This window comes from Diceros bicornis, chromosome 10 (genome assembly GCF_020826845.1).
Source record: "Diceros bicornis minor isolate mBicDic1 chromosome 10, mDicBic1.mat.cur, whole genome shotgun sequence".
Lineage (NCBI taxonomy): Eukaryota > Metazoa > Chordata > Mammalia > Perissodactyla > Rhinocerotidae > Diceros > Diceros bicornis.
In genome coordinates, this window is record NC_080749.1 from 78,264,589 (window position 1) to 78,290,913 (window position 26,325).

General features: G+C 44.7%; 1 protein-coding gene across 1 annotated transcript in view; it reads left to right on the plus strand.

Annotated features, from left to right (window-relative positions):
• Nucleotides 1–26,325, plus strand: part of LOC131410964 (aldehyde oxidase-like) — a 63,439-nt gene that overhangs the window by 16,315 nt on the left and 20,799 nt on the right. Inside the window, exons 10-23 of the mRNA XM_058549548.1 lie at nt 7–99; nt 1,829–1,980; nt 2,170–2,263; nt 3,599–3,708; nt 4,701–4,885; nt 5,913–6,075; nt 7,370–7,462; nt 12,156–12,325; nt 12,667–12,793; nt 15,035–15,157; nt 17,275–17,371; nt 23,091–23,215; nt 24,820–24,953; nt 25,875–25,962. Of these exons, the coding sequence (XP_058405531.1) occupies nt 7–99; nt 1,829–1,980; nt 2,170–2,263; nt 3,599–3,708; nt 4,701–4,885; nt 5,913–6,075; nt 7,370–7,462; nt 12,156–12,325; nt 12,667–12,793; nt 15,035–15,157; nt 17,275–17,371; nt 23,091–23,215; nt 24,820–24,953; nt 25,875–25,962 (1,754 nt within the window). The remainder of the gene's footprint in view (nt 1–6; nt 100–1,828; nt 1,981–2,169; nt 2,264–3,598; nt 3,709–4,700; nt 4,886–5,912; nt 6,076–7,369; nt 7,463–12,155; nt 12,326–12,666; nt 12,794–15,034; nt 15,158–17,274; nt 17,372–23,090; nt 23,216–24,819; nt 24,954–25,874; nt 25,963–26,325) is intronic.

Below are 26,325 nucleotides of genomic sequence, written 5' to 3' on the forward strand. Positions count from 1 at the left end.
CTTTAGGGCCTGACATGAAATTTAAAGGCGTCTTTCACCCAGTTATAATTTCTCCTGATAGAATTGAAGAACTGAGTGTTGTAAACTATGCAGATAATGGTGAGTTCTCGTGGTCCCTGTTTTCTTAGTTAAAATGCGTTAATCAATTTATTTCCTTTGCCCAGCAGACAAGCAGAAGAATTATTCCTAATTGTAATATACAGAGAGATTCTCTTCTTTTAAGAATGAGAACATTCTGGAGGCGGCTCAGGGCAGAATTCTCTAGAGTTATATGAGTTTCTAATCATCTGAATAGTCTAGGATTTTAGTGAAGAACTTTTTTTGTCTGCCCTATCAGAAAAATGTAACAACTAGTCAATGAAGGGTACTGTGCTGAGTGCTGGATAGAAGATACAGAGGAGTGGAACACAGTCTTTGTTCTCCAGAAGCACAGTAGTAAGCAAAGCAAGTTTATGTATTAAGCAGCTTCCAGACTGGCTTGTCCATTCCCACAAAGGAAACTGATTTAATGGCAATGACGAGAAGTAAGATAAACGTGGGTGTAGAGTCTGGCTCTGGAGTCTAATTCTTGACTATGTCATGTATTAGCTGTAAGAACTTAGTCAAGTTCTGAATTTCAGTTTCTTCATCTGCAAAATGGGGCAATTATTTCAAACGTTTCTTAGGATTTAGGGAGATTCTGTGAAGCCTTGAGCCTAGTGCTTGAACAGTGACTACTCAAAAAATTTAGCCTCCATTATCTCCATCACTGTCACCACCACTACCATCACCCCCACTACCACCACCATCACCATTACCACCACCACCACCATCACCATCACCGTCACCACTGCCTCCATCAATGCCACTCCCTCCGTCCCCATCACCACTACCTCCATCAATATCACCACCACCTCCATCACCACCACTACCTCCATAACCATCACCACCAGCTCTTCCATCACCATTATCACTTGCATCATCACCACCACCTCCATCAATACCACTACCTCCATCATGATCACCACCCTCACCATCACTACCACCACTACTTCCATCATCACCACCATCACCATCCCCTCCATCAACATCCCCACCACCACCATCACCACCACTACCTCCATCACCATCACCACCATCACCAGCACCTCCATCAACATCCCCACCACCTCCATCACCACCACTACCTACCATCACCACCATCACCATCGCCGCCACCTCCAGCACAACCACTACCTCCATCACAACCACCTCCATCAACATCACCACCACCTCCATCAACATCACCACCACCTCTATCAACATCACTACCACCTCCATCACCACCATTACCTCCATCACCATCACCACCATCACCACCACCACCACCACCAGCTCTTCCATCACCACCATCACTTCCATCACCAGCATATCCATCACCACCACCACTTCCATCATTACTACCACCACCATCACCACCACCACCTCCATCAACACCATTACCACCATCACCACAACCTCCATCAACACCGTTATCACCATCACCACCACTTCTTCCATCACCACCACCTCCATAAACACCACTACCTCCATCACGATCACCACCACTTCTTCCATCACCACCACCTCCGTCACCATCAATTCCATCACCATCACCACCATCACCACCACCTCTTCCATCACCACCACCACCTTCACCAGCAACACTTCCACCATCAGCACCACCACCGTCACCGTTAACATCATCACCACCAATAAGCAGGGCAGCATGTATCCAGCATAAAGATCCCCTGTCTGTAGGTTTGCTCTAATGGACATTTCCAGGTCAGCAGTGATCACTTTGCATTATTTACACATGAATTCATTTCAGGGCTGACCTTAGGTGCCGGCCTCAGCCTGGCTCAGTTGAAGGACATCCTGGCTGAAGTGATCCAGAAGCTTCCAGAGGAGAAGACACAGACGTACCATGCTCTCTTGAAGCATTTGGGAACTCTGGCCGGATCCCAGATCAGGAACATGGCTGTATGTATTTGGTGACAGTAGACTCTGGTGTGCATTCCTTGGGTGACTGTCTCTGACAAATCATGACATTTTCATTATTTTGGAACAGACAAAAAAATAGTTCTCCAAAGCCTTGATTAATCCTTGTTTGATCACTTGTGGTTTTATAATTACACAACTGTTGTGAAAATAACTCATTATTTTAAAAAGTCTTTAGGGGGCCACATCGTGAGTAGGCATCTGGATTCAGATCTGAATCCCCTCCTGGCCGTGGGCAACTGTACCCTCAACTTGCTGTCAAAAGGTGAGTGACAGCTTCTTCTTGGGGATTATTAAACCTGCTCCTCCTAGCCCTTTTTCTCTCTGGGGAGGCAGGAGGTCCAGTTGTGAAAATGACTATTCTTTGTAATATCAGTAACTCTCTCTGCCTGTCTGGATGCTGGAACGTTGGTCAGCGTGGTCGTAATTCCACACACTCCCAGTGTCTTCATCCTCTTCTTTATGAGGCCTGGTGCTAGAGATTTTCCCATCCTGGTCGCCCTACATTGACCGTGCTTGCGATGTGCATGTCCCAATGTGATCTGAGCAGTGAAGAGAACTAGAGGCTGCTGAGAACCTTTGGGCCCTTTGTTGAAGACTCTCTCCAGGTGGTACAGGAGTGTTGCGGCACCCACATCATGCTGTGTGCTCATCTTTAATTGGTCATTGATGGAAGCCTAGAGAACTTTTTCTGTTGAACAATGATTGGGCTTCATTATTTATTTGAGTTTTGTTTTTGAAACTAAGTCCAGAATTTAATTTATTTCTCTTATTACAACTTGGCTAAAAACTATTAGGAAGTCTTACTTGGTCCTCTGTACATCTGTTTTTATTTTCATTTAAAAACATGGACTAGCTTTCTATTACCTGCATTATTAAATACCTTCTCTTCATATCATCTAAACCACAAAATTCTCTTAAGGAGCAAGATTTGCATTCAGACTTATAAATTTAAGTAACATCCCCTTAAAAAAAATCATATGATGAGGAATAGGTGTTGTGATGTGAATATAAACATCAAAAGCTTCTTGGCTTTCATCCCAATGTCGTATTTTGTTATAGCTTTAAATGATTCCTCTCCTCAATATATTGATTAAAGAATAGAAATTTTTTAGATGGTGGAACGATTAAAAACAAATAAGACAGCTACTCACTAGTGTATTCATTAAAGGCAATTTATTTATCCACTACTGTACCTAGTAGTGTTCCTGGTTATAAACAATAAATGTTTGTTGAATGACTTGATCAAAATATCAAAAGAAATATTAATATCTACTCCCTAATTGTAAAGCTCAAAATGAATTGTGCTGTTCAGGAAGAGGACTGCTCAGGTCCTGTTCTACTAACCTCCAGGCTACTCTGCTAGGTATTTTTATTTAAAAGCAAGCAAAGAAGGGGAAAAAAAAAAACAAGTGGGACCTCGACGGGAGGAGTCACTGTAAGATGCCATCGTAGGTGAGAGATCGGTGAGCATAGGAAGAGTCCGTCCTTTCCTAAACAGTCAGGTTCCTCAGGTGTTTGGTGGAACTATTTCCAAAGTTTTGGAAGTTTGCTTGTTTAATGGAACAGATTCCAGGGAAGGTGTCATTTCTTTCCACAGAAGGAGAACGACAGATTCCTTTAAATGAGCAGTTTCTCAAGAAGTGCCCCAGAGCGGATCTTAAGCCTGAAGAAATCTTGGTCTCAGTGAACATCCCCTACTCAAGGAAGGTGAGAGTTCCTTTCGATTTCTTGGTTTTACCTATGAGCCTGCAGCTGTTAATTCCAACACATGGAGGTTAAGAGAAGGCGTTGAGTGTTTATAGGAGGGATTCCGAGGACTTGTGAGTAGTCACTTTTCACTTGTGTTATGTATCATTCCCGGAATCAGGCAACCTTTGTCTCTGCCATCTCCTCTCTCTCCCTCTCTCTCTCTGTCTCCCTTCCCCAAAGCAAACTCAAAAGTTACTTTGTTACAGATTCTTAAAAATTCTTTCTCCCGTGAGGCTTTTTCCTAAATAAGATTAGAAAATATACTTCTACCTATATCTTGGGGTTTGAAAGAAGCTAAAAAAATACATTTACAATAGAACTTTGTGGAAAGAAGAAGGGCTTGGAGTCAGACTGAAGACTGAATATTGGTGTCTAGATCCACTGTGACGCTGAACTAATTACCGAATCCCTCCGAGCATTAGAGCCCTCTTCTGTGACGTGGGGATAATCCAGCCAGCCTCGAAGGGGTATTAGTCTGCTAGGGCTGCTGTAAAATAGAACCAGAGACTGGGGGTTTAGACAGCAGACATTTATTTTCTCACGATTCTAGAGGCTAGAAGTCTGATATCAAGGTGCTGACAGGGTTGGGTTCTCTGAGGCCTCTCTCCTTGGCTTGTGGGTGACCATCTTCTCCCTGTGTCCTCACAGAGTCTCCCTCTGTTCATGCCAGTGTCCAAATTTCCTCTTCTTATGTGGACACCACCATGTTGGATTAGTGCCCACCCTAATGACCTCATTTTAACTTAATTAGTACTTTAAGGACCCTGTCTCTAAATATAGCCACATTCTGAGGTACTAGGGGTTAGGGCTTCAACATATGATTGCGGGGGGCACAATTCAGCCCATAACAGGGAGTGTGACAAGGACGTGTGAGGCCACACACGTAAACTGCCCAGTGCATAGTTGTCACTCTTGTGTTTCTACATGTGCCACTTGACTTGTGCTTTCAGTGGGAATTTGTGTCAGCCTTCCGACAAGCCCAGCGGCAGCAGAATGCGCTCGCGATAGTCAATTCGGGAATGAGAGTCTTTTTTGGAGAAGGAGATGGCGTCATTAGGGAGTTATCCATCGCATACGGAGGCGTGGGTCCAACCACCGTCTGTGCAAAGAATTCCTGCCAGAAACTCATCGGAAGGTATGGCGTCGTGCCCTCAGACTCCGAGTAACAGAGCAGCTCTTTTTGTGGTGACGTGCAATTACAAGAGAAAAATGCCTACTACCTCTTTATTTAATGCCGTGGAGTTCTAATAAGATTTCATAATTATTTCCATGTGTCTTGATTTTAGTGATTTCTGAAGTGGGCATCATATAGTCTGTGTGTGTGTGCATTTGTGTGTATGTGTGTGTGTGTGTGTGAAATAGAGAGAGAGAGAGGGAGAGAGAAAGAGAGAGCAAGAGCCCATCTCCCAGTAGTACATGGACACAGTAAGCAAAATGAGTAAATTTTCATTCTTTATCGTGAGAGAATGATTTGCCATGATGAAAAATAGGTTATGGGAGTTTGTTTTTCTAATTAATGGCTAAATGCATTTGCTTACCTGACTTTTTATTTCTATAGATAATACTAATTGCCTATATTTCTTGAGCATTTACCAGGTAGTGTTATCATTTCAGAAATAATAGAGAGCAATGGTTAAAAGCATGAACTTGAGTGAGCCAAACGCCTGGGTCCAAATCTCAGTTCAACGTCCATTACTTACGTGATCTCAGTCAGCTTGCTTGACCTACAGTACCTCAGATTCCTTATCCGTCAAAGGGGGATAATCATCCCTACCTCATGGGCAGTTGAGAGGGTTAAATGAATGGATGCATATAAGGCCTAATACAGAGCCTGGCACGCAATAACATTCTGGCATGTTCTGTAATGTGATACAGGGTCAGTTACTCCTGGCCTAAGATCTCAACACGGGTTGTCCTTCCCTCCTCATGACCCCTCCTGAGGTGGGTTCTCCTGTTATTCCCTTTTGCAGCTGAGGAAGTGGTGGGCGGGCCCAGGCCCGACGCCTTGAGAGGGTGACTGTGACTCGAGCTGGGGTTGCCCGACTGGGAAGCCTGTATTCTTATTTCCTTCGTTAAACTGTGGCTCTGTGTCTCACACGCTGGCTGAGCCTGTGAGGCAGGGAGTCCTGTCAGCCAGGAGTCTGCTCTTCTGACTCCCGCAGGCCCTGGAATGAAGAGATGCTGGATGCAGCTTGCAGGCTGCTTCTGGATGAAGTCTCCCTTCCAGCCGGGGCTCCGGGCGGACAGGTGGAGTTCAAGAGGACTCTCATCGTCAGCTTCCTCTTCAAGTTCTACCTGAAGGTGTCACAGACTCTGAAGACGATGGTAAATGGAACTGACCGTGTATTAGCTTTCCCAGTACTGGGGACTCTGGTGATACCCAAGTGGAGGCAACGGCCCCCTGCCCAGTAGCTGTAGGATAGAAAAGACAACCCGAATTAGAAACCCGTGGACTCGCGGGGCTCCATCGGGCTGTCTGCTGATGAGTGTGAATTTGGGGAAGAATTGCAAGTCGAGCACAGAGCTGTGCAGGATTCTGTTTAACGCCACTCAGTTAATTTGTTTCTTCCCTGTTGTGTGTCTAGATAGTATGCAGAAAACTTGTCATGATTTGAATATATTTTCCCTCAGTGAAGCCTTTCTTCCCATTTGGAGGTTTTTACCTTCATGCCTTTGACGTTTGAATAAGAGGCACAAAGCTCTCTTTTATCCTTGCTTCTGAAAGTGTCTTCTCATTACAGCTGAGAACAGCTAAGAAGCAGAGAGTTTTATCAATCTTTGAGAATAGAAGCTTGAAATCATATATAAGTGACATATTGTCACCATGTAATCAAAAGTGAAAAATAAAGCCAATCGTAGACTCCTCCAATTAGTAGCAAACTAATACACTTTCTTGGGTGACTCAAGTGTATATCACTTAAAGCTTCCACCTTGTCGTCTTGTACCTTCAATTCAGCTTCCTCTAGTCAATACTCCTCTGTTATTAAAAATAATAACGTTTGTTGGCTTTAATTTTCTATTAAAATTTTAAAATGTAAACAGTAACCATTAGGTGTCTTGGTTAAGGTCTGGTGGAAGGACCCAGAAGACTCATTGCCCTCAGCCCTGAGAAGTGCTCCCCCTGAGCCCGGAACGCCGCCTGCTGTGGGTCTGGGGAGGGGTGCAGCCCCTGGATGTCCCTCCTCCGGGGTACGCCAGGTGGTGTAGAGCAGAGTTTCGTGCTCGTTGACAGTGGTCTGCTTTGACTCTGACTTTTTTCTGGTTTATCCATTCTCTTCCTTTCCACTTTATTTCCTTAACGTCTATCTTCCTGTGTTATTGGTTTGTAAGTCTTCGAATCATTTAGGAAAGCATGTGAGAAAATCATAAGAAACATAAAGATGTTGGAAGTCAGTGACCTACGTATTCACTTGGCTCTTCATCATGTGCGGCCGTGTGTATGGTCCCGAGTGTGTGGGTGCGGGAGCTGCTTGCACTTCTGGGGTTCTGAACTGGGCGAGATCTTACTGAATGTCAGACTTCAGAGTAGAGCTGCTTGCTCAGAACCGTGCCAGCCTCCCTCCCGAGACCATTCTGGTACCAACGTATTTTAAATACCTACAACGGTTCTACTTTTCAGGACCCTGTTCACTATCCTGGCCTTGCAGACAAGTACGAGAGTGCGTTAGAAGATCTGCACTCCAGACATGACTGGGGTACCTTCAGGCTCCAGGTGAGTGGCTTCTGTGTTTTGAATTCACAGCCTGGGCTGTGGCTCTTCCACCTGGACCTCCCACTTCTCTCTCAGTGATTCTCAAGCTTGGTAAACGCGAGCTCCTCTTCTGATGAACTCATCATTCATTAAAATTTCAAAATCAATGAAGAATTATGACTAAAGACAAAGCTAGCAATGGTAAATTTTTTTAAAAAGTCTGTTTTGATCTTGAAGGCCGTGTGTTTTGTCCTGTGGCCTTGTACCACTGACATGCACGAGCTGGCTAGCTTGCCACATGCCCTCTGCCCTTGGCACCGTAGAAGTCGGAGCACAAAGTCACTTCTGTGTCAGGGCCGTGGGGCTGCTTCGATTTCATTTTCAGAGGGACAGAAAACACAGCCCTTGGAGGGGGATGAAAATGCAGTGAAGCTTTTTAAGCGAGCTGCTGGTTTATTTTGTTTGAGTGTGGAGACACTCTGCTCCCCCGGTCCCTATTCTCCAAGTATTTTTTCTGTGAGTTACATCTTAGAGGTGAAGCAAAGATAAGCTCTAAGGGCGATTTTCTAGCTCCCCTAATGAAAACTGAGCATTAGAGAGAACAGAAATCCTCGTAACTTTGAAGTGGAATTTTCTGCTACAACATCACAAAAAGATCATCTGAAGTCATCCTGTTGGTAAACTGGATAAGACTCCAGGTGTTTTTTCTTAAATTTATTATCTAGAACCTTTACCTTAGAGTTTTATTAAGTCTAGAACATGAAGAGGCTTTTTAAAACATCGGTTCATGGACTCTACTGTTGGATTTAGTGATGAAAGCTTACAGTATGTCGTAATGAACATTGAAGTTGGTGTACATCCCTTGAGGTTTTAGGATTAGTATGTTCAAAAATTCAAATATGCCAAACTCCGTTGAAAGTGATCATTTTGAAAGTTAAAAACAGCTGCCGTCTTCCCTGGTGGTCTGCAAAATACGGCAGCTGCGGCCTTCAGCTTATAAATCCCCTAACCCGGCCTTGACAATGGAGTAAGCTTCAGAAAGGAACAAGAACAAATTAATGGGCATTCAAATCATCCAAAGAAAACTGATAATCTTCACATAGTTGATCATCTTAAAAGGGAGTCTGTTATTATAGATTGAAGTCAAAGTTTTGGAAGCAGTGTATCTCCACACAGATGAGTTTCGTTTTTTTTTTCTTGTCGTTTTTCACACACACACAAATATCCACATTCCTAGAGCAACTCCAACACTCATGATGAGCATATTTTTCCCAAATAAGTTCATTTGCTTTGAGAGCATTTTGACACAGCTCCAAGAGATCACCAGTTCAAGGAGACGACATTCTTCCATCGTATCTTTAGCCACAAACAAGCAGAAACAAGTAATCAAGTACAGCCTCTTTCGCCAGTAGATTCGTCACACTGACTGCAAAAAAAAGTGTTATATCTTCCGCTAAAATAATCAATTTCATATTTGGTAATAGATTAGAACAAAGATATATTTTGGTATTTTTCTTTAGTCTTTTGGCAAGCATCTCACCGCAAGCCTTTAAGAGGCTTTTTTCCATGTGATGATGTGTTTTGTTATTTACAGTAAAACGTTTTACGTCATAGGAAACTTCCAGAGCCCTTATAGAAACCTATGCATGTGTTTCCTCAGTGTCTAAGCTTATGAATTACCTGGAATTTTGCTCTTCAGGATGGAAAAAACTTCTTAGTACTGTAACAAAAGATATGGGTGATTTTTACTCAGATGTGGTTCAAGTTGAGAGCCCAAAAGGCATCAGAACAGGGCGCTTTGTGGGTATTTTATGGAGGGAGTCCATCCCTACAACTGGGAACAGGATAAACCATATCTGATGGGCCCTCATACATTTTTTCTTATGATCACCGTCTCAGCTCCTCAAAGGAGAGGGAGAAGAGACCTGCTGGGGCACTTGGTCTTGAGGACAAAGCAATGAGCTGTGTCACTGGAGCTGGTGGAGCTGGGCTGCTGCAAATCCTTGTCCATGCCTGAACCCCAATGTGCAAAATTTTCTCTCATTTACCCTATTTTGCTGCATTCATGGCTTAATATCTACCTTTATTTAATGGTGCTTAGACCGGGTTCTAAATTATTTTTCTTGGTAATCTTCTGCTTTCTAGTTTATAAAGTCAGGATGAACACAACAACCAAAAAAAACTTGGCCAATACTCCTTTTTTGTGCATTCTATTATAATAATTGCAAAATTGAAGTTCCCATTTAAATGAAACAAATATGGGCATCAAAACAAGAAATGTTATCAATAAGTGCATTCTTTAGTGTAAAACAGTAAATTTTATATGAAATAGAAATAAGACATGTGTCTTATGTCAAGTTAATTTTAGAAATGACTATACGTTCTGCATATGCTTCTCAGTCAAAATTTGCCAGGGGCTGGCCCCGTGGCGTAGCTGTTAAAGGCGTGCGCTCCACTACTGGCGGCCCAGGTTCGGATCCTGGGTGTGCACCGATGCACCGCTTCTCCAGCCATGCTGAGGCCGCGTCCCACATACAGCAACTAGAAGGATGTGCAGCTATGACATACAACTATCTACTGGGGCTTTGGGGAAAAAAAAAGGAGGAGGATTGGCAATAGAGGTTAGCTCAGAGCCGGTCTTCCTCAGCAAAAAGAGGAGGATTAGCACGGATGTTAGCTCAGGGCTGATCTTCCTCACAAAAAAAAAAAAAAATTTGCCTGATATTTTACTTTTTGTCATTTACATTCTGAAAACAATAGGTTTATTTTTAATTTTCCAAATAACCAGTAAAATTGCTGAACATGAGTTCGAATCACACGTGCCATTCTCCTTTCCCTCCTTGTGGTCCAGGCCCGCCCCCTGCCTGGAGACCCTCTGATCTGTCTCAAGCCGAAGGTTGGTTCTATGAGTCCCTCAGCTGGGCTGGCAGTGAGTGAGGACCACTCTTCTCGGTCCCGTGAGCAGCAGCGGGCATCGGAGAAGTGTGTTCTCACAGCTATCTTTAGTAACATTCCCCATCATAACCTTGATGGCTCTCTTCCATTCATGGTATTTGCTAAATTAAATCCAAATGTTCAGAAAGGAAAAGAAAGCAAAACACGTGCATGAGAAGAAAACTCGCTGGTTGGTCGTGGGACCCAGACAGTTAGGGTCTTCCCCTTCGATTCCACAGAGCAAGGGCCTCGGAGCACTTTCCTCGGACCAGGGTAGCTTTGACTCCGGAAAGTCGGCAGCTGTGATTGAAATGACATACACTTTAGGTGGATTCAAGTGTCGCATTTATCGTCAGTATGTTCTGAATAGGCTTTCTCAAATTGCACACGCTGGCAACCAAATACAAAAGTATTTAGCCCTTTTCCTCAGGTGCCTTAGTGATACTGAGTTGGAAGCAGGTCAGCTTCTATGGCTTCTTCTCCCTCCCGCGTAAAGGTTTTAACCAGTATGTGTTCTGTTAATGACTTGTCCTGCCCTCCCTCCTGCTGTGTGATGTAGCCCTGCGCTGTGAGGCTCACCTCAAAGAACCAGTCCCTGCCTCTTCCAGGGCTCGGGGACCCGTGACCTGCAGGATGGGGCAGCCGAGGAGGTGGGAAGGGGAGACCTCCCCAGCTTTTTCCAGGCCTCACCTTGGCTGACCTACTGTGTGCTCCTCACCCCCAAGGCTTCCAGAGAAAGCCTCTGAGAGTCTGGCCTCGGCCCTAGGACCAAACGCAGTGCTGCGCCAGTGAGTCGTGGATGGGGCTGCTCAGCACTGCTTAGCAGGCAGCTCCTCGGGCAGAGCTCCAGGCCCAGAGCTGCCCTCTCCTTTCAGAGAGTAGCCCGTGGCTGCTTGGCTGGCAATTTTCCTGGAATTCCCACCTCCCACACTCCCATCACCTGCCCCTTAGCAGCCACAGCCTCCACCCTGGTGTCTGAGCTTGGCCTATATCGTGTCTCTTAACCCCTTCTTTCTTCATACCTCCAATTCTTCCTCTCCCAACAACCAACCAACTAGGAAACCTAACAACTCTCTCATTTGTAATACTGGGGGAGACATTATGTTTCTTAATTTCTACTTTGGTTAATGAAACATATTTAAGGTATTTACAGAACCAATAGCAAGACATTTTACCCCATGGGTCTCTAAGAAAGAGTAACGTTAGTGAATCATTACTCAAATGCATCTCCCTTTGGCTTCATTCTTACCAGGATTGTCCAAGTTACGAGTTTTACCAATTATGCCTTAGACTTCTTCACTTAAAATAGAAAAAAGAAGGCTCTTCTGGTTGAAGGCTAGTCCTCAATATTTTCTATAAACATAGTCAAGATATCACCATGCTCTTCTGCACAATATATGTGCCATGCTTAGACATAAACAGTAAAATAATCTTGATAATAATTTTAAAGAAATACATGAGCGTTAGCAAGAAGACATAATCTCACATTATCATGAAGAAAGATTTATGTTCATTTAATTACACACGTGGAATTTGCATTAGAGATGTGTGTGGTCTATATTCCAAAAAAGTGAGAAATAAATAAGAACAACAAGGCTATACATCCCCGTTTCCTTACTGAATTACTGGAACAGGCTTATTGTCCTGGTGTTACTATTAATAGTGACTGTTTTCATTTTCAAAAGTGTTCTGGTTTGCATGTACATTATATAGCTGCCTTCTTATGGGAGATGTGCATAAAATGCTTGTCAAAATGATATGTTGGTTGTTGATTAAACAGAATGTAGGCCCAAAGCAGCTTCCTCAAGACCCAATTGGCCATCCCATCATGCATCTGTCTGGTATTAACCATGCCACGGGTGAAGCCATCTACTGTGACGACATGCCAGCGGTGGACCCGGAACTTTTCTTGGCTTTTGTAACGAGTTCAAGAGCTCATGCTAAGATTGTGTAAGTGATGCAGTTCTTACAACAGACGTTAATGATTGCCCTTTCGTCTAAGTCACGTTAGTGAGGAGTAATGAGATGAAGAGGATAAACTGTTTGTTGTGATATCCAATGCAGATTAGACGTGAAATGGGATCGAAATGTAGGCTTTACTGCAATGTGTCCCTCCATATGATAACTTCATCGTCTCAGGAATTTTTCCCAATTGACTGGCAGAAAACTGTCGTGAAGGGTTCTTAGACGCATCTTACCTCTCTCATGTCTGATTCTCCAATGAAGCACGTGCTCCGGGGTCTTCGGCTGCGGGGCTGCTCTGAGGAGCCCTGCTCTGTGTTCTCCTCTAGGTCTCTTGATCTGTCAGAAGCGCTCAGCCTGCCGGGCGTGGTGGACATCGTGACTGAGGAACATCTTCGCGGTGTAAACTCCTTCTGTTTTGTAACCGAACCTGAGAAACTTTTGGGGACAGAGGAGGTACTGCATTTTTGCTTTCTCTTTTAAAAATTCCTCCATAAAGGCACTTCATATTTTCTTAAAGATAGCATCACATTTGGCACATCATCAAGGATTCCAGTATTCTTTGAGTGCTTATCATAAAACACTATATTCTAATGTTGAATGAATACAAAGATATTCATTTTCCACCTAAGAAGTTGACTAGTTGTATAACAGTTACTTTGATGTTTTGTATTTTCTAGCAGTAAGATAGTGTTCTGCTAACAAGGATGAAAGGATAGTGAGGAGAGAATAACGGTAACTTTTATTTGCTAATCTCTCCCCTGAGAATCTCTCACCATTGCCCCAGTCTCAGTGTGTCCAAGTCACAGGTCCAAAGTCAAGTGGCATCTCCACATGAAGCCTTTCCTTTAACCCCAGAATTCTCCCTGCCTCTCTGGAGACCCTGACACTTTCATCCATAGGGCCATGTATTCAGCAGGCATTGTTAATGTGAGCACCTACTATGGCTGGTCACTGTACTGAACGAGACCCATGTGGTCCTTGCCCTCACAGAGCTTAAAGTCTAAAGGGGAAGGCAAAGTGGACCTTTAATGCACGTTCTACCCTGTGTGAAGCTACATGTTTATTCCTGTGTCTTATATGTTTCCCCTACCTTGTCAGCTTCCTTGAGTGCGGGCCTGTGTCTGATTCATCAGTATCTTCCACACACTGCTTCCCACGTCGCGGCGTCGAGGGGTAGATGAGAGAGGAACAATGATAGCATTTTTGCCATTTGTGAGTTTCACATGACTGAGACTTGGGCTACTGTGTCTTAAGATATCAGAAAATGCGGCAAGGGCGGTTCAGCAGGTGTTCTGCGTAACTCGGACCTCTCAGTTCAGTGTGTGCCCACAAGAGCTGTCATTTGAAACAATCCCTACCTCTGGCTCTTGCTGGCAGACTTAGTTGATAGAAATGAAAGTTTGATGACTGAGAGGATGAAGTCAAGGTTGAAACTCCCCCGAGGCAGGGCCGTGTGGCACTGGCAGAAGACAATGAGAATTCAGTTAACCAAACAAGCAAACCAGTCCAGGTCGCACGACAGTACCTGCTCTCTGAGGTGTGGGTACATTGATTATGAGCATCTCGGGGTCTGTCTGTGTGCCAGATCACAGGGGCTAACCCTGAGAGCAGGAACAGAGCACTTGTGAATGATCACCTTTGTTAGTTTAGTTTTCTTTTAACATTTGTCTGTAGCACGTTATGCTTTTTAAAAATCTTTTCCTTGTAGAAATTTTAAGCATACACAAAGACAGAGAGGAAAAGTACAATGAATCTCCATAGACACATCTCCTAGCTTCAACAATTATGGACATTTTGCCGTTCTTGTTTGTTTATCTCCTACTGCTCCCACACACCCACACACAGCAAACACACTTGTGAGTGTGCGCTGGATTTAACTTTTCTTAGTACCATTTTTTCAGGGGATAAAACTACTGTATGCTCATTGTAGAAAACACCTGATACTCTAACATAGATTTACAAAATGAGTGGAAATTTGAATCGTGATCATGGTATAAGGTGGGAGAGAGACTACACAGTCGTTGTGTCTTCTTCCAGGCCTGACTGTTTTCCCTTTCTGGAGCCTTCGTTTTGTTTTTTCCCATCAACGTTGGGCCCTGGTCCCCGTGTGAGCTCCGTGGCGCCCCCCTCACCCCGGGTGACATGCTGCAGGGGATGCTATGTGTGTGGTCACGTCTTGGCTGCTGCCGTCTCCTGTCTCTTCTGAGCAGCACGGGCTATGCCACAGTCTGGGGCAGATGGGTGCTCACCAGCAGTGCTGGGTTGTCACTCTCTCCCTCCCTTCTCTCTGGAGGATGTGGGCTGTGACCTCCTGGTCCTCCGTGTCCATGAGGGCAGAAGCTGCCGCTCAGAGTGGCCCTGCTCGTGGAGTGGCAGCCCCAGGTCAAGCCGAGGGACTGGCTGTCCCGGGCCAGTGGCCCTCAGCTGTCCCGTCTGCTCAGCCTGGAGCCTGAGTCTGCTGTGCTTCAGGCAGCATCACTCCTGCCCCTCTCAGCCACCGCTGCCCCGCAGAGACGTGAGCTCCCAGTGCCTGGGGTCAGCACCCTCTCCTGCCGAGGCCTGTGTGAACCTCGGCGCCGCGGGCACAGGCCCGTGTGAAGGGTCGTTGACTGCGCGTCCAGCCCTGTGCTGGGCGGGAGGAAGGAGAGGTCCTGGTGCCCGCCCCCCTGAGAACAAGGTCTTGCTGTGTCACAGGTGTCCTGTGTGGGTCAGCTCGTCTGCGCCGTGATTGCGGATTCCGAGGTTCAGGCAAAGCGAGCCGCGAAGCGAGTGAAGATTGTCTACCAAGACTTGGAGCCGCTGATCCTAACTATCGAGGTGACCAGTTCAAGGGTGGGGCCGGAAGAGCAGATTTCAGTGGTGCATGGGGTAAAATGCGTTTGGCTGCAGTAACAGGAAAGAAAACCTGACTCCAAGTGGCTTCCAAAACACAGGGGCTTTATGCGCCCCAAACTCTATCAGTGTTAGCAAGAAACCCCAATTTCTGCCTCTCCTCCCTGCTGCCCACGGTACAGGCTTTATCCCCTGTGGTCACAGGATGGCAGCCAGGAGCTTCCAGTTCATGTGCAGGAAGCAGGGAGAGCACTCTTGTCCCAGATTCCACGAGTCCTGAGATCCAGCCTCATCAGGCTCTCAGCGCACATGTCCATCTCTGACTTCATGACTGGCCAGAGGAGTGGAGGAGCTGTTGGTTACTGCTGGGGTCAGATTTCTCTGAGGTGCATGGGCTGTGTGGGGGAGTGGTGGAGACCAAAACAGAAATCTGAGCCCCATTTGGAAGGGGGAAGGTGACACCCAACAGTGTCCAGGAGAGTGGACACGCCCTGTGACTCTGTATTCACCTTCGCCCGGACTCTCTCAGGCACCCGGTGAGAACCAACAGGCTGCTCTGTGAAGCAGATATTGAAGGCACTATTTTTAGATCCTTCAATGCATATCTAAATGAGTGTGAGAAATAGATCCTATGATGCCTACAGATATTTTGGCAACTTTAACAAATTGGAGAATTGCATTTCCTGTTTCTTGGAAAAGAGTTAGAGATTTGTAAGGGTTTTCAGACTCATCTCCACATAATGATAGAGTGTTTTTCTGTATACATTTCATCGGTTCTTATGATTTACTAAGTAATCAAAGCATGTAGGTTGGGCAAGCAACATGAGTAGACTAGATTCGGCGCCTCCGGACCCTGTGTCCCCTGGGTGTGCAATATTGTCTTCACAGCGGAATGAATAAGCTGTCTCTAGGTGACGAGCCTGGCCTGAGGGGGAAAGGAGGAGATGACTTGGCCAAGGTTGCGTCTCCAGGAGAGCTTGGCCTTGGGTGTGTTTCCTGTCGTGTCGCCTCATCCTAGGAACACAGTGTCTGTCTGGACACTGTCTGCAGTGTTTTACAATTAAAATAAGATCAGGTCGAGAAGACAAGGATAGAAGTTTAGCTGGAGGGAGAGAGTGATGAGGCCTTCCAGATGTTCCTGGCCGGTTTCAAATTGGAACTTTCTGTTCCCTTCTCAGACCCTTGTCACTCACACGTTGCCTGCTGTTCTTGCTTACCTTACACGCTCCTTCCCCAACACTGTGTTTTAGAGTTAGAGTTACTTCCTCATAGGAAATTGCTTACATCATGCTTCAGCAGAAATTTTGTTTGTAATCCTCTGCCCAATTCCAGTGGCTAAACATCTTCTGTTTCCTCACCCACCTTCCAGCCAAATAAAATTCCACATAAGCACATTGATACCACTCTCTTCCCGCCCTCCCCAGCTCCAGCCAGCAGATGTCTAATTGTCTGCCGGAGAATGCCAGCCTTGCACACTGTGGAGAAGAGCTGCCTCCTATTTTCATCAGAGGCTCAGCTCTCCAAGGTCAATGCAGGGCAGCCATGATCCTTATCACTCGAGTGTCTTCAGCTAGCATTGATGGAGCACCTACTATGTGCCGTGCAAGCTCTGGACATGCCTCATTTCATCCTCCTGACAACCCTAGTGGAGCTCTGTGCCCAACTATTCCTCCACTGTACAGATGAGGCTCAGAGAGGGGAAGCAGTAGGCCCACAGTCCAACAGCTGGAAATGGAGAAGATGGACCCACTCCACCGGACCCAGGGCTCAGGCTCTAAACCCCTGCTGCGCGGCCTCGCTGCATACAGTGGTTGTGGAATGAAGAGAATAGTCTGCCTGCACAGTCCTAGTTCCCTTCTGGGACCACCTGGGTGCCGGGTTCTCTCTGAGCGTGCTATTCCTTCTCAGTCAGTGGGGACATTTGTGTCTGCTCCGCGGGGCGTCTCTCTGAAGCCTGGTTCTTGGCTCAGCCCCTGGGGTCACGCAGAAAGCGCGGGGGATCCCAGAGCAGGAAGACAAATGCTGTGCAGTCGCAGAGGAGGGCTCCTGCCCTAGGGCCGGATCTGCTGCCCAGGCGGCCTCACTTTTCTGTTCTCTTCCAGGAAGCTATCCAGCACAACTCCTTCTTTGAGGGAGAATGGAAACTGGAATGTGGAAATGTTGATGAAGCATTTAAAGTGGTTGATCAAATCCTTGAAGGTAAAACTATCTGAACAAAAGGATGAGGGGGCAGCACCCAGGAAGCCTTCTGAGCATGTCTAGCTTAATGCTTTTGCCTTCTAGAAATCAGCTCGGAAACAGGCACCTCCTTCACAGAAGTGTTCCCCTCTGTTGTGTGTATGTGTGTGCTTAGGAGTGTGTGTGTGTGTGTGTGTGTGTGTGTCTGTGTGTGAAGAGCTCAGCAGAGAGGCGAAGTGGGAGGATCAGGCCTTGCCCATGGCCGCCCCCTGCGCTGGCCACCTGCCCCACTGCGGCCCCAGTTGCTATACAGATGTCGTCTCTTCCTGTTCACAGTCACCCTGCAGGTGGGGAAACTGAGGCTCGGAGTGGTTATGGAGCTTGTCCATGGTCACATAGTAGCTGCTGAGCGACAAGGCTGGTCGTGGACTTGGTGGCTTGTTTTAGGATCTCCAGACCCCCGTTTCTTCTCTTTCGTCCTTTCTCTCCCTGACTTCTCCCTCCTCCCTCCCTTTCTTCTCTGCTTTCTCCCTCCTTTCCTCTCTCCCTCCCCTTCTTCTTCCCTCCTTTCCTTCCAGACTTCCTTCCATTATGTATATATGTAACTAAAATTAAATTTACCTCTTAGAAAATAGTTGAATTGAACTTTCCAATAATAACTTTGTAACTTATTAATTAGAAGTAATATTACATTTACCCAAAATTTGCAGAAACATGAAAGAAATTCCTAATTACCCTTCACCCAGAATCCCCAATTAGTAACATTTTACACCTGCTTTATCATTCTCTCTCTCTGTCTATATGTATATATAAATGTAAATTTTTTTTCTGAGCCCTTTGAGAGTAAGTTATAGACATGATGCCTCTTTACCTCTAAATACTACAATGTTTATTTCCTCAGAACAAGGACATTATCTTACACAGACATACAGTTATCAAAATCAGAACATCAACATTGACTCAATACTATTATTTAATCTTATAGACCTACTTCAAATTTTGCCTTTTGTCTCAGTAATGTCCTTTATAGCAGGAAAAAAGAAGATTTACCACGGGTCTTAAATAACCCATAAGGTTCCCACTGTGCTCTGGTGTCACCCATGCTGTGGAAAACCTGCATCCAAGATCGGATTTACCCAGAGGTGTTTCTGGGTGGGTGTGGGCTGTCTGCACCATGTCTCAGGGCAGAGAATAAAGCATTTGACATTATCTGTCTTTAAGTGAATTTCCAGGATATTGGCCTCTAGATGGTAGTTAGAAACTACAGTCTCCCTAATTTTTCTTTCCAGCTCTGATCCCAAGCACAGGAGGAGTCCTAAGACACACCATCCCCAAACACACGGCAGAGCTGTGTCATATATAACAGTCGGTCCACCCACTTGAGCCCAAAGCCCGCCATGTTTCTTAGCTCCATAGCTGCGTTACACCTGAGGCTGGTCACAGGCTGACTGGATAATGTCCCCTCTAAGTTGTAGAAAAGACACCTTACGTCATCACCCTGCCAGTGTTCCTTGGCTCCCTGTCTTATTAGCTGTGTGACGTGGCAGGGCACGTCTCAGGCCTCAGTCTCCTTGTTTTAAAATTGTATGGAGAAAATAATACTGATCCCAGAGATCCACTCTGAATGTCATAAGAGATAATATGTGTGTGTGGCACAGAGCTTGGCACATAGCAAGGGATCCATAACGGTGAGTGATGGTTATTATCAGGTTTGGGGTGTTTGTTGTTGTTGTCAAGAAAAGGTGTCTGTTATTGAGCTAACACACTGGCAGGCATTCATTTATCACCCCCGATGTTTCCCAGTTTTTCTCACTGTGAGATGTTTGTGAGACCTGCCTGTAGACTCCTGTGCCCTTTCCGGAATTGGAGAATCCCGGGTGTCCCAGGAATCTGTTTCTGACGAGTGTTCACAATGCTCCGGGTGACTCTCAGGATTAGTAAAAGGTGGTATCCTCAAAGGGCGAGTTCATTTTGTGGGAGAAGAGAAGTGGGGGCATTTTTGGCACAGAGTCCATGGTGTGAGCATCCTGGGCACACCACCGTTTAGGGTTTCCTGAACCTGTGCCGTAGTGTGTTCTTGCCTCTGTTCTTGCCATAATTTTTTAGGTCAGAACTCAATTATTGTATTTTCCCTTTACATCTTATTTAATGATTTAATTCAGTTAGGTAATTTGTTCCATCTGTCTTCTACTTGACTTTTATCTTGTTACAGCCCCATACCCTATTGATATGTGTAAAAGTGACACAAGAGGCTTTAAAAGGGACATTTATTCTACTTTTAGGTTTTCATCCTCTTGACTCATGAGTTTGAGGTATTTTTTTCTTATTCTGTTATTGTCATTTGGAGTACGAATTTTTGACTCATTATTTCATTGAGAGGTGATTCATTGAGAGTAGTAATAACAGCACTGTGTCTGCCCCTGGGAAAATAGGTGTTTCAGGAAAAGAGAATATTGGAAAGATAAAATATGTGGAGCGTGACATCAAGTCTCAGACGTGTTCTTGAAGAGAGTGACCGTTGTTTGCTTTGACCCGTGTGGGGGTGTATGTCAGCCCTCCCTAGCCCTGGGGTCACGGCACCAGAGGGCATTAAAATCACATCTACCCTCGTGTCCCAGCTCTGCAGTGAGCCTTCTCTGCTCCGCGTTGTGCCGCTTCTCGTTCATCTCTTTAACCTTCTGTTGGCCGGGATGGGCCTCACACTGCAGAGTGTGGAGCACAGTCTCTGAGCAGGATTTGTAGGAGATCTGGGAGCCCTGACGTGGGATGAGCTTCCCCACAGCCTGTCCTCTTTGGCCTGGGACAGATGACTCCTTCACACCTGAATGGCTTTTCGGTCTTTGAGGGCCTCTTATTAAGATGTAAATACGCCTGGAGGAATCACTCTACACCCACAGGGGGATAAAATTTTGTCTCAGGGATGAGTTGATCAAATTGGCTTCCAACCTAGAGAGTTGAGAGCAACACCATAGAGTGAAGAGGGCGCCATGGGTCGAGGGCTGCGGGGGTGCAGCGCAGTGTAACAGGGTCTAAACCCTTGCCTGCCTTAAAGGTTTAAGCAGAAACAGCTCTGTCTAATGTTTTTTAGTTTTGTATTTTTTAAATGAAGTCGATGTTTAACAAAATTAATTCTGAGTGGCTAGGTGGAAATGCTAATACTGCAAACCATGAATTTGAGCCTACTGACAAGTGGGCTTTCAATGTACAGTCTTTGATTAAAGCTTAAGTTGAAATTGAGATCTGAATTCTTCACATTTTAATTTTTATGTTGTATAAATGAAACAGAATCAGCTCATTTTTCTGTATTCTGTCTTTACTCAGATTTTGCATAAGATAGGAAGTCCAGACAACAGTACAAAAGATTTCCCTGTGAATCTCCCTCAAGCAATTTGCAAATCACCATTTTGGGGTATAATTTTTAGTTTTTAAAAGTCTGCCTTCCACCTAATGTGATGGCTGGTCATAATTGTATTCTGTTTTTTTCTTCTGTTTTTTGTTTTTCTCTGTCTTCCAGTGGGTTACTTGAAGATTTTTCAGAATTCCTTTCTGATTTATCTATTGTGTTTTTGAGTGTATATCTTTGTCTAGTTTTTTTAGTGGTAGTTGTAGGTGTTAAATTTTCTTTATATATATTATAATGTATCTGGTAGCAACATTTGATCAGTTTGAGTAAAGTATAGAAACCTTACCTCCCTTTGCATCCCTTTACTCTTCCTCATTTATAATATCCTTGTCTTAAAAATTCCCTCCACATTCACTGAGTACCGCATGAAGCAATGTTATAATTTTGCTTTTAATGCAATTCATAAAACTCAAGAGGAGACGGAAAGTCTACTGTGTTTACCTGTATTTTATTCTTTCCGTTGTTCTCTCTCCTTTCTGAACAGGAACAGAAGTGTTCTAGTTCCAAGATTCCTTTTCTTAAAAAAGATCATTTCTTGTCTGTTTCAAAAACTTCCTTAGTCATTATTTTAGGATAAGTCTAAGACAAAATTTGTTAGTTTTCCTTTATCTAAGAATGTCTTGATTTCCGTTTCATTCTTGAAGGGTATTTTCACTGGATATAGAATTCTGAGTTGACAGGTCTTTCAGTGCTTGAAGAAGATGTTGTACCAGTTCCTCTGGCACCCATAGTTTCTGATGACAAATCTGCTGCCTTTCAAAGTATTTTTCCCCTATAGGTGAGGTAGTGTTTTTCTCTCTCTTCTGTCAAGATATTTTCTTTTTTTTTGCTCCTATGAAGTTTGACTGTGATGTGTCTTGGCAGGGATTTCTTTGGATTTAATATGTTCCCAGATATTCACTCAGCTTCGTGAATCTGTAGGTTTGTGTCTTTTACCACATTTGGTAAATTTTCAGCCATTGTTTCTTCAAAAACTTGATTTCCACAACAGAAATTTCAATCATTTATTATAGGTGTATAGGTTCCTGATGCTCTACTCATTTTCTTTTCAGTCTGTTTTTTTATGATGTTCAGATTAGGCAATTTCTGTTGTACTATATTCTTGTTTACTGATTATTTCCTCTGTCCTCTCTATTCTGTTGTTGAAGTCATCCACTGAACCTCTTAAATTTTTTTTTTTTTGGTATTTCTTAGGCCTAAAATTTCCATTTGGTCCTTTTTATGTCTTCTGTTTCTTTGCTGAGATTTTCTGTTTTTTCATTTGTTTCAAGTGTTTATGTAAATGCTCATTGAAGCGTTTTTATGATGCTGCTTTGAAATCCTTGTCAGGTAATTCCAACCTCTGTGTCATCTCCAGGTTGTCATCCCTTGATGATCTTTTCTCATTCAAGTTGAGTTCTCGGTATTATGAGTGATTTTCGATTGTGTCTTCGTCGTTTTGGGTATTATGTTGTAAGACTCGGGATCTTATTTAAATCTTCTATTTTACCAGACCTCTTCTGACCCTGTGTTGGTGTGAGAGAAGGCTGATGCCTTGTTGTTGCTAGGTGAAGGGCGCAAGTCCATGTTCCCCATATGGCCCCACTGACACCACCCAGCAGAGGGTTGGGGCATCTCGTTACAGCCTGAGAAGAGCAGAAATCTAGGATCCCCACTCAAATGTTGCAGATAAGGATGAGGCCACAGCTTTTTCTGTAGTTTTTGGCTGGAATAGAGTGCTTATTACATAAAAGTTTTCTGTCCTGCTAGGTTTCCCCTTTGCTGTCCTTGGCTAGTGACAGTAGGGGTCTTGGGGCTTTTTGTCAGTCTTTGCCTATTGGTGCTTTTGGATTGTTGGCTTCTCTGGCACCAAGTCTAGGATATAGAAAGCAAACAAAAACCACAACAGCAAAGTCCACTGAACTCACCATTGTGTCTTTGCTTGGGTCCCAAAGTCCCTAGCTGGTCTGCCTTCTTCTCTCTGCCTTTCAGTCTTCTTCTGTTTCTTTTATACATAATGTCCAAGGTTGTTAGCTGTACGTAGCAGAAGGAACAGGGATCTTGTCTTGGAACTGGAAGTCTTCTTGCCATATTATTTTGAGTCTGGAAAGTCACACACCCTTCCCTAGGATTCTGTGACCTACTGTATTGGCAGTAATGACAGAATCCCCTACAGGACTCTATGTCAAATCTGCACCTATAATGAATGCTGACTGTTGTTGGTGGCCCTTCACTGTGTAGCCTCCTGTCCCAGTGAAGCACCATCACTGGAATTTCTCTGTAATGGGATAACAGCTGGGGGACACCACCTGTCCTCTCTGACAGCCTCCTTGACTCTGGTCTACTTTCCTGTAACAGGTGAAGTACATGTGGGAGGTCAAGAACATTTCTATATGGAAACCCAAAGCATGCTGGTTGTTCCCAAAGGAGAGGATCAAGAAATAGATGTCTACGTGTCCACACAGTTTCCTAAATACGTACAGGTAACATGGGGCCGCTGTGGAGGGGACATGGCTAAATGATTTCTGCCAGCAAAATATACCAGGAGCAATTAGAGACAAAAGTGTCGTTTCAGTGACTGAAGGAATTTGGAGTATTAATAAGCAATCCATTTGGGTATTAATAGCCATACAATTGCAAAGCTTTTAAAAGAGTGTGAAAGTAGGGGCCTTCTGTTTGTGGATGCATAACTTTAAAACCAATTATGGAATCAGCAGGTCTCTTGCTGTACTCTTGAAACTGTTAAGAATCCAAAAAAAAAGGGCCGCCTCTGGTGGCCTAGTGGTTAAGTTTGCCACTCCGCTTTGGTGGCCTGGGTTCAGTTCCCGGATGCGGCCCTGCACTGCTCATCTGTCAGTTGCCATGCTGTGGTCGTGGCTCACATACAAAAAAAGAGGAAGATTAGAAGATTGGCAATGGATGTTAGCTCAGGGCAAATCTTCCTCAGCAAAAAAAAAGAGGAAGGCCTGCCCTCCAAAGCCTGTAACACCTAACTCACATGAAGCAGTTAAGAAACGTTTTGGACTGAATACAACCAACTACATAAGCAGCTAGTTTAGAATTGACACAGGTGAGAGAATTAAGAAAATAAGGATTTGCTGGGTTTTAGAATCATCCAGAAAGTCCGATGCAGAACAAATCTTCAGTTTGGATTTATAGTGAGAGTGAGGTTTGTCTAGACTGTGAGAAGAGAGGCCATTTCCAGGCAATTCCACACCAAGATCAAATGCCACTCATTCGTTCATTCATTCACTCGTCCCTTCTGCAAACACTTATTGCCTGTGTCCTATGTATCAGGCAGCATGCATGTAAGAAAGAGGAAAGGCACAAAGATGCCCACGCTGGAATGGAGGATGCATTTGGGGGGCCTAATTTAAGCGTCAGGGTGAAAATACAGGGCACAAAGCACAGGGGTCTTGATTCAGTGGGTCATAAGGAGCCAGTGTCGTGACCAGAGCAGGTGGGAATGGGGGGTTGTGGAGACTGAGGCTTTTAGAAGGCGGAACAGTAGGAAGGGCCAGGCAAGCCCCACCCCAGCCCTGTTCTGCTCCTCTCACCTGGCGTGATGTTGAGCCCATCACTTCACCCCTCTGGGGTCCCTGTCTATATAAATGCCCTCTAAACAATAGGATGGCAAAGAAGAGCAAGGCCTGCATCCGGGGAAGACCCGCTGGCCAACTTCAGCAGGAATCCAAATGGGAGGTGAGAAGAACCTGCAGGGAGACAGGAGGATGCAGGGAAAGACCCCAACATCTCACTGCTTCAGGAAACACACCCCTAGGGATCAGTGTGGAAAGGACACTTGGGTGTGGTTCATGGCAAAAATTTTTAAAAATTTATTGACACAAAAACATCTCATTGATATTGAAAGGACTACTTAATGTTAGTGATAGTTTTGGCAATGTCATTATAGCCAAATACCACTGAGACCAGGCATGGATGCATGCCCAGGTCATTGGAAATCATCCCGTTATTAGTATAAGCACACAGTTTGTGTAGCATGGACATTATGGAACCAGTGGGCCAGGGCTGTCCCCCTCCCTTGCTACAGATGAGTCAGATTAACAAAAACTGTTACCCTTCACAGCTCATAGTGGCTTCGACCCTGAAGCTCCCAGCTAACAAGGTCATGTGTCATGTAAAGCGTCTTGGTGGGGCGTTCGGGGGAAAATCTGTCAAAACCGGCATCATGGCTGCCATCACCGCATTTGCTGCAAACAAGTAAGTGGAGAAAATCTGCTAAACAAAGAACAAAAGGAGGTCACACTGAATATTCATAATATCAGCGTTAAGGAGGAAGAATCTGGGTCAAGATTATTCAAAATTACTTAGAATAAACAAATACAACAACAAGCTGCCAGCTTGTTACAATGTCTTTATCTTATACTGTCAAACTGCATACTATAAGAACCAAAATGAGAATCAATTACTGAAAAGAAAAGAAACTACAGCAAAAATACTGTAATACCTGGATAGTAGACAGAAACAGGTCCTGAAAGGGTAGGGGTTACTTGTCCATAGCACCTGTGAGATATATGTCCCAAAAAGTTCATATATTCATATCTATAAATATATTCTCTTGATTGAAATGGAGATTTTGCTTTTGTTATGCTTACCTTTATTTGTATTACCATTTTCCTTTGAGAATCTCAAAACATTCCCATAGGAAATTGTCTTTGGAGCCGGCACACCTAGAAGGCTTAATTTCTCTGCTGAATAACGTTGGTCAGTTCCTGTGTCCATGACACAAAAGACCCTGATTCCCGACCTGTCCTCTCAAGGAACTCTTGGCAGGCAGAGACGGCTTGAGTTCCTCCGTTTGTAACCAGTCTATACTGTGGCCTTGGGACTGTTCGCCTATGGCAGAGGCTGTTCTCACAGTGGGAAATACCCCCAAGCAATACCCTGGAGCCTGTGGCGCCCAAGAGCCCTCCTCCCATAATTAGTGAATGCCAGGCGTTGTGCCCTAACCCAGCGGGAGGGAGACCACAATGTAGGCCTGAGATCAGCACAGCTGGGCTCAGAGAGTAGTTCTGTTAGGTGTGTGGACGCCGCTCAGGCTCTCACCAGGTGTTATATAAACACCAGGTAATACCTACTTAGTGAAAGAGTTTACCTTTCTTGCTTTCTTTTCTGTTTTAGACATGGTCGTGCAGTCCGCTGCATTCTGGAACGAGGAGAAGATATGTTAATAACTGCGGGCCGCCACCCTTACCTTGGAAAGTACAAAGTGAGTAGAGGAAGAAGGGGGGCGGAAAGGATTCATGTTGTAAGTAGGACATTCCGTAAGTGCAGGGCGCAGCATTTGGCTACTCTCCAATGGGGACTAACAATGAGCAAATCAACCAATTGTGCTTCCATGGAACTTTCCATTCCTTGTGCTGATTGTCCAGTGAAGCTATTCTGCTTTGCTCAAAGATGTCAGTTTGTGAAGAGTACTAGCTGGTATTGGCTGGTGCAGAGCAAATAACCGGAAAACACGTGAGGATATGCATCTGTGAAAGTAGATCTCATAACCGTACTGTTCCCACATGCTTTAAAAACAGAATAATTCCCACAACAATAATGTTATGTGAAATTGCAATTATTTGCC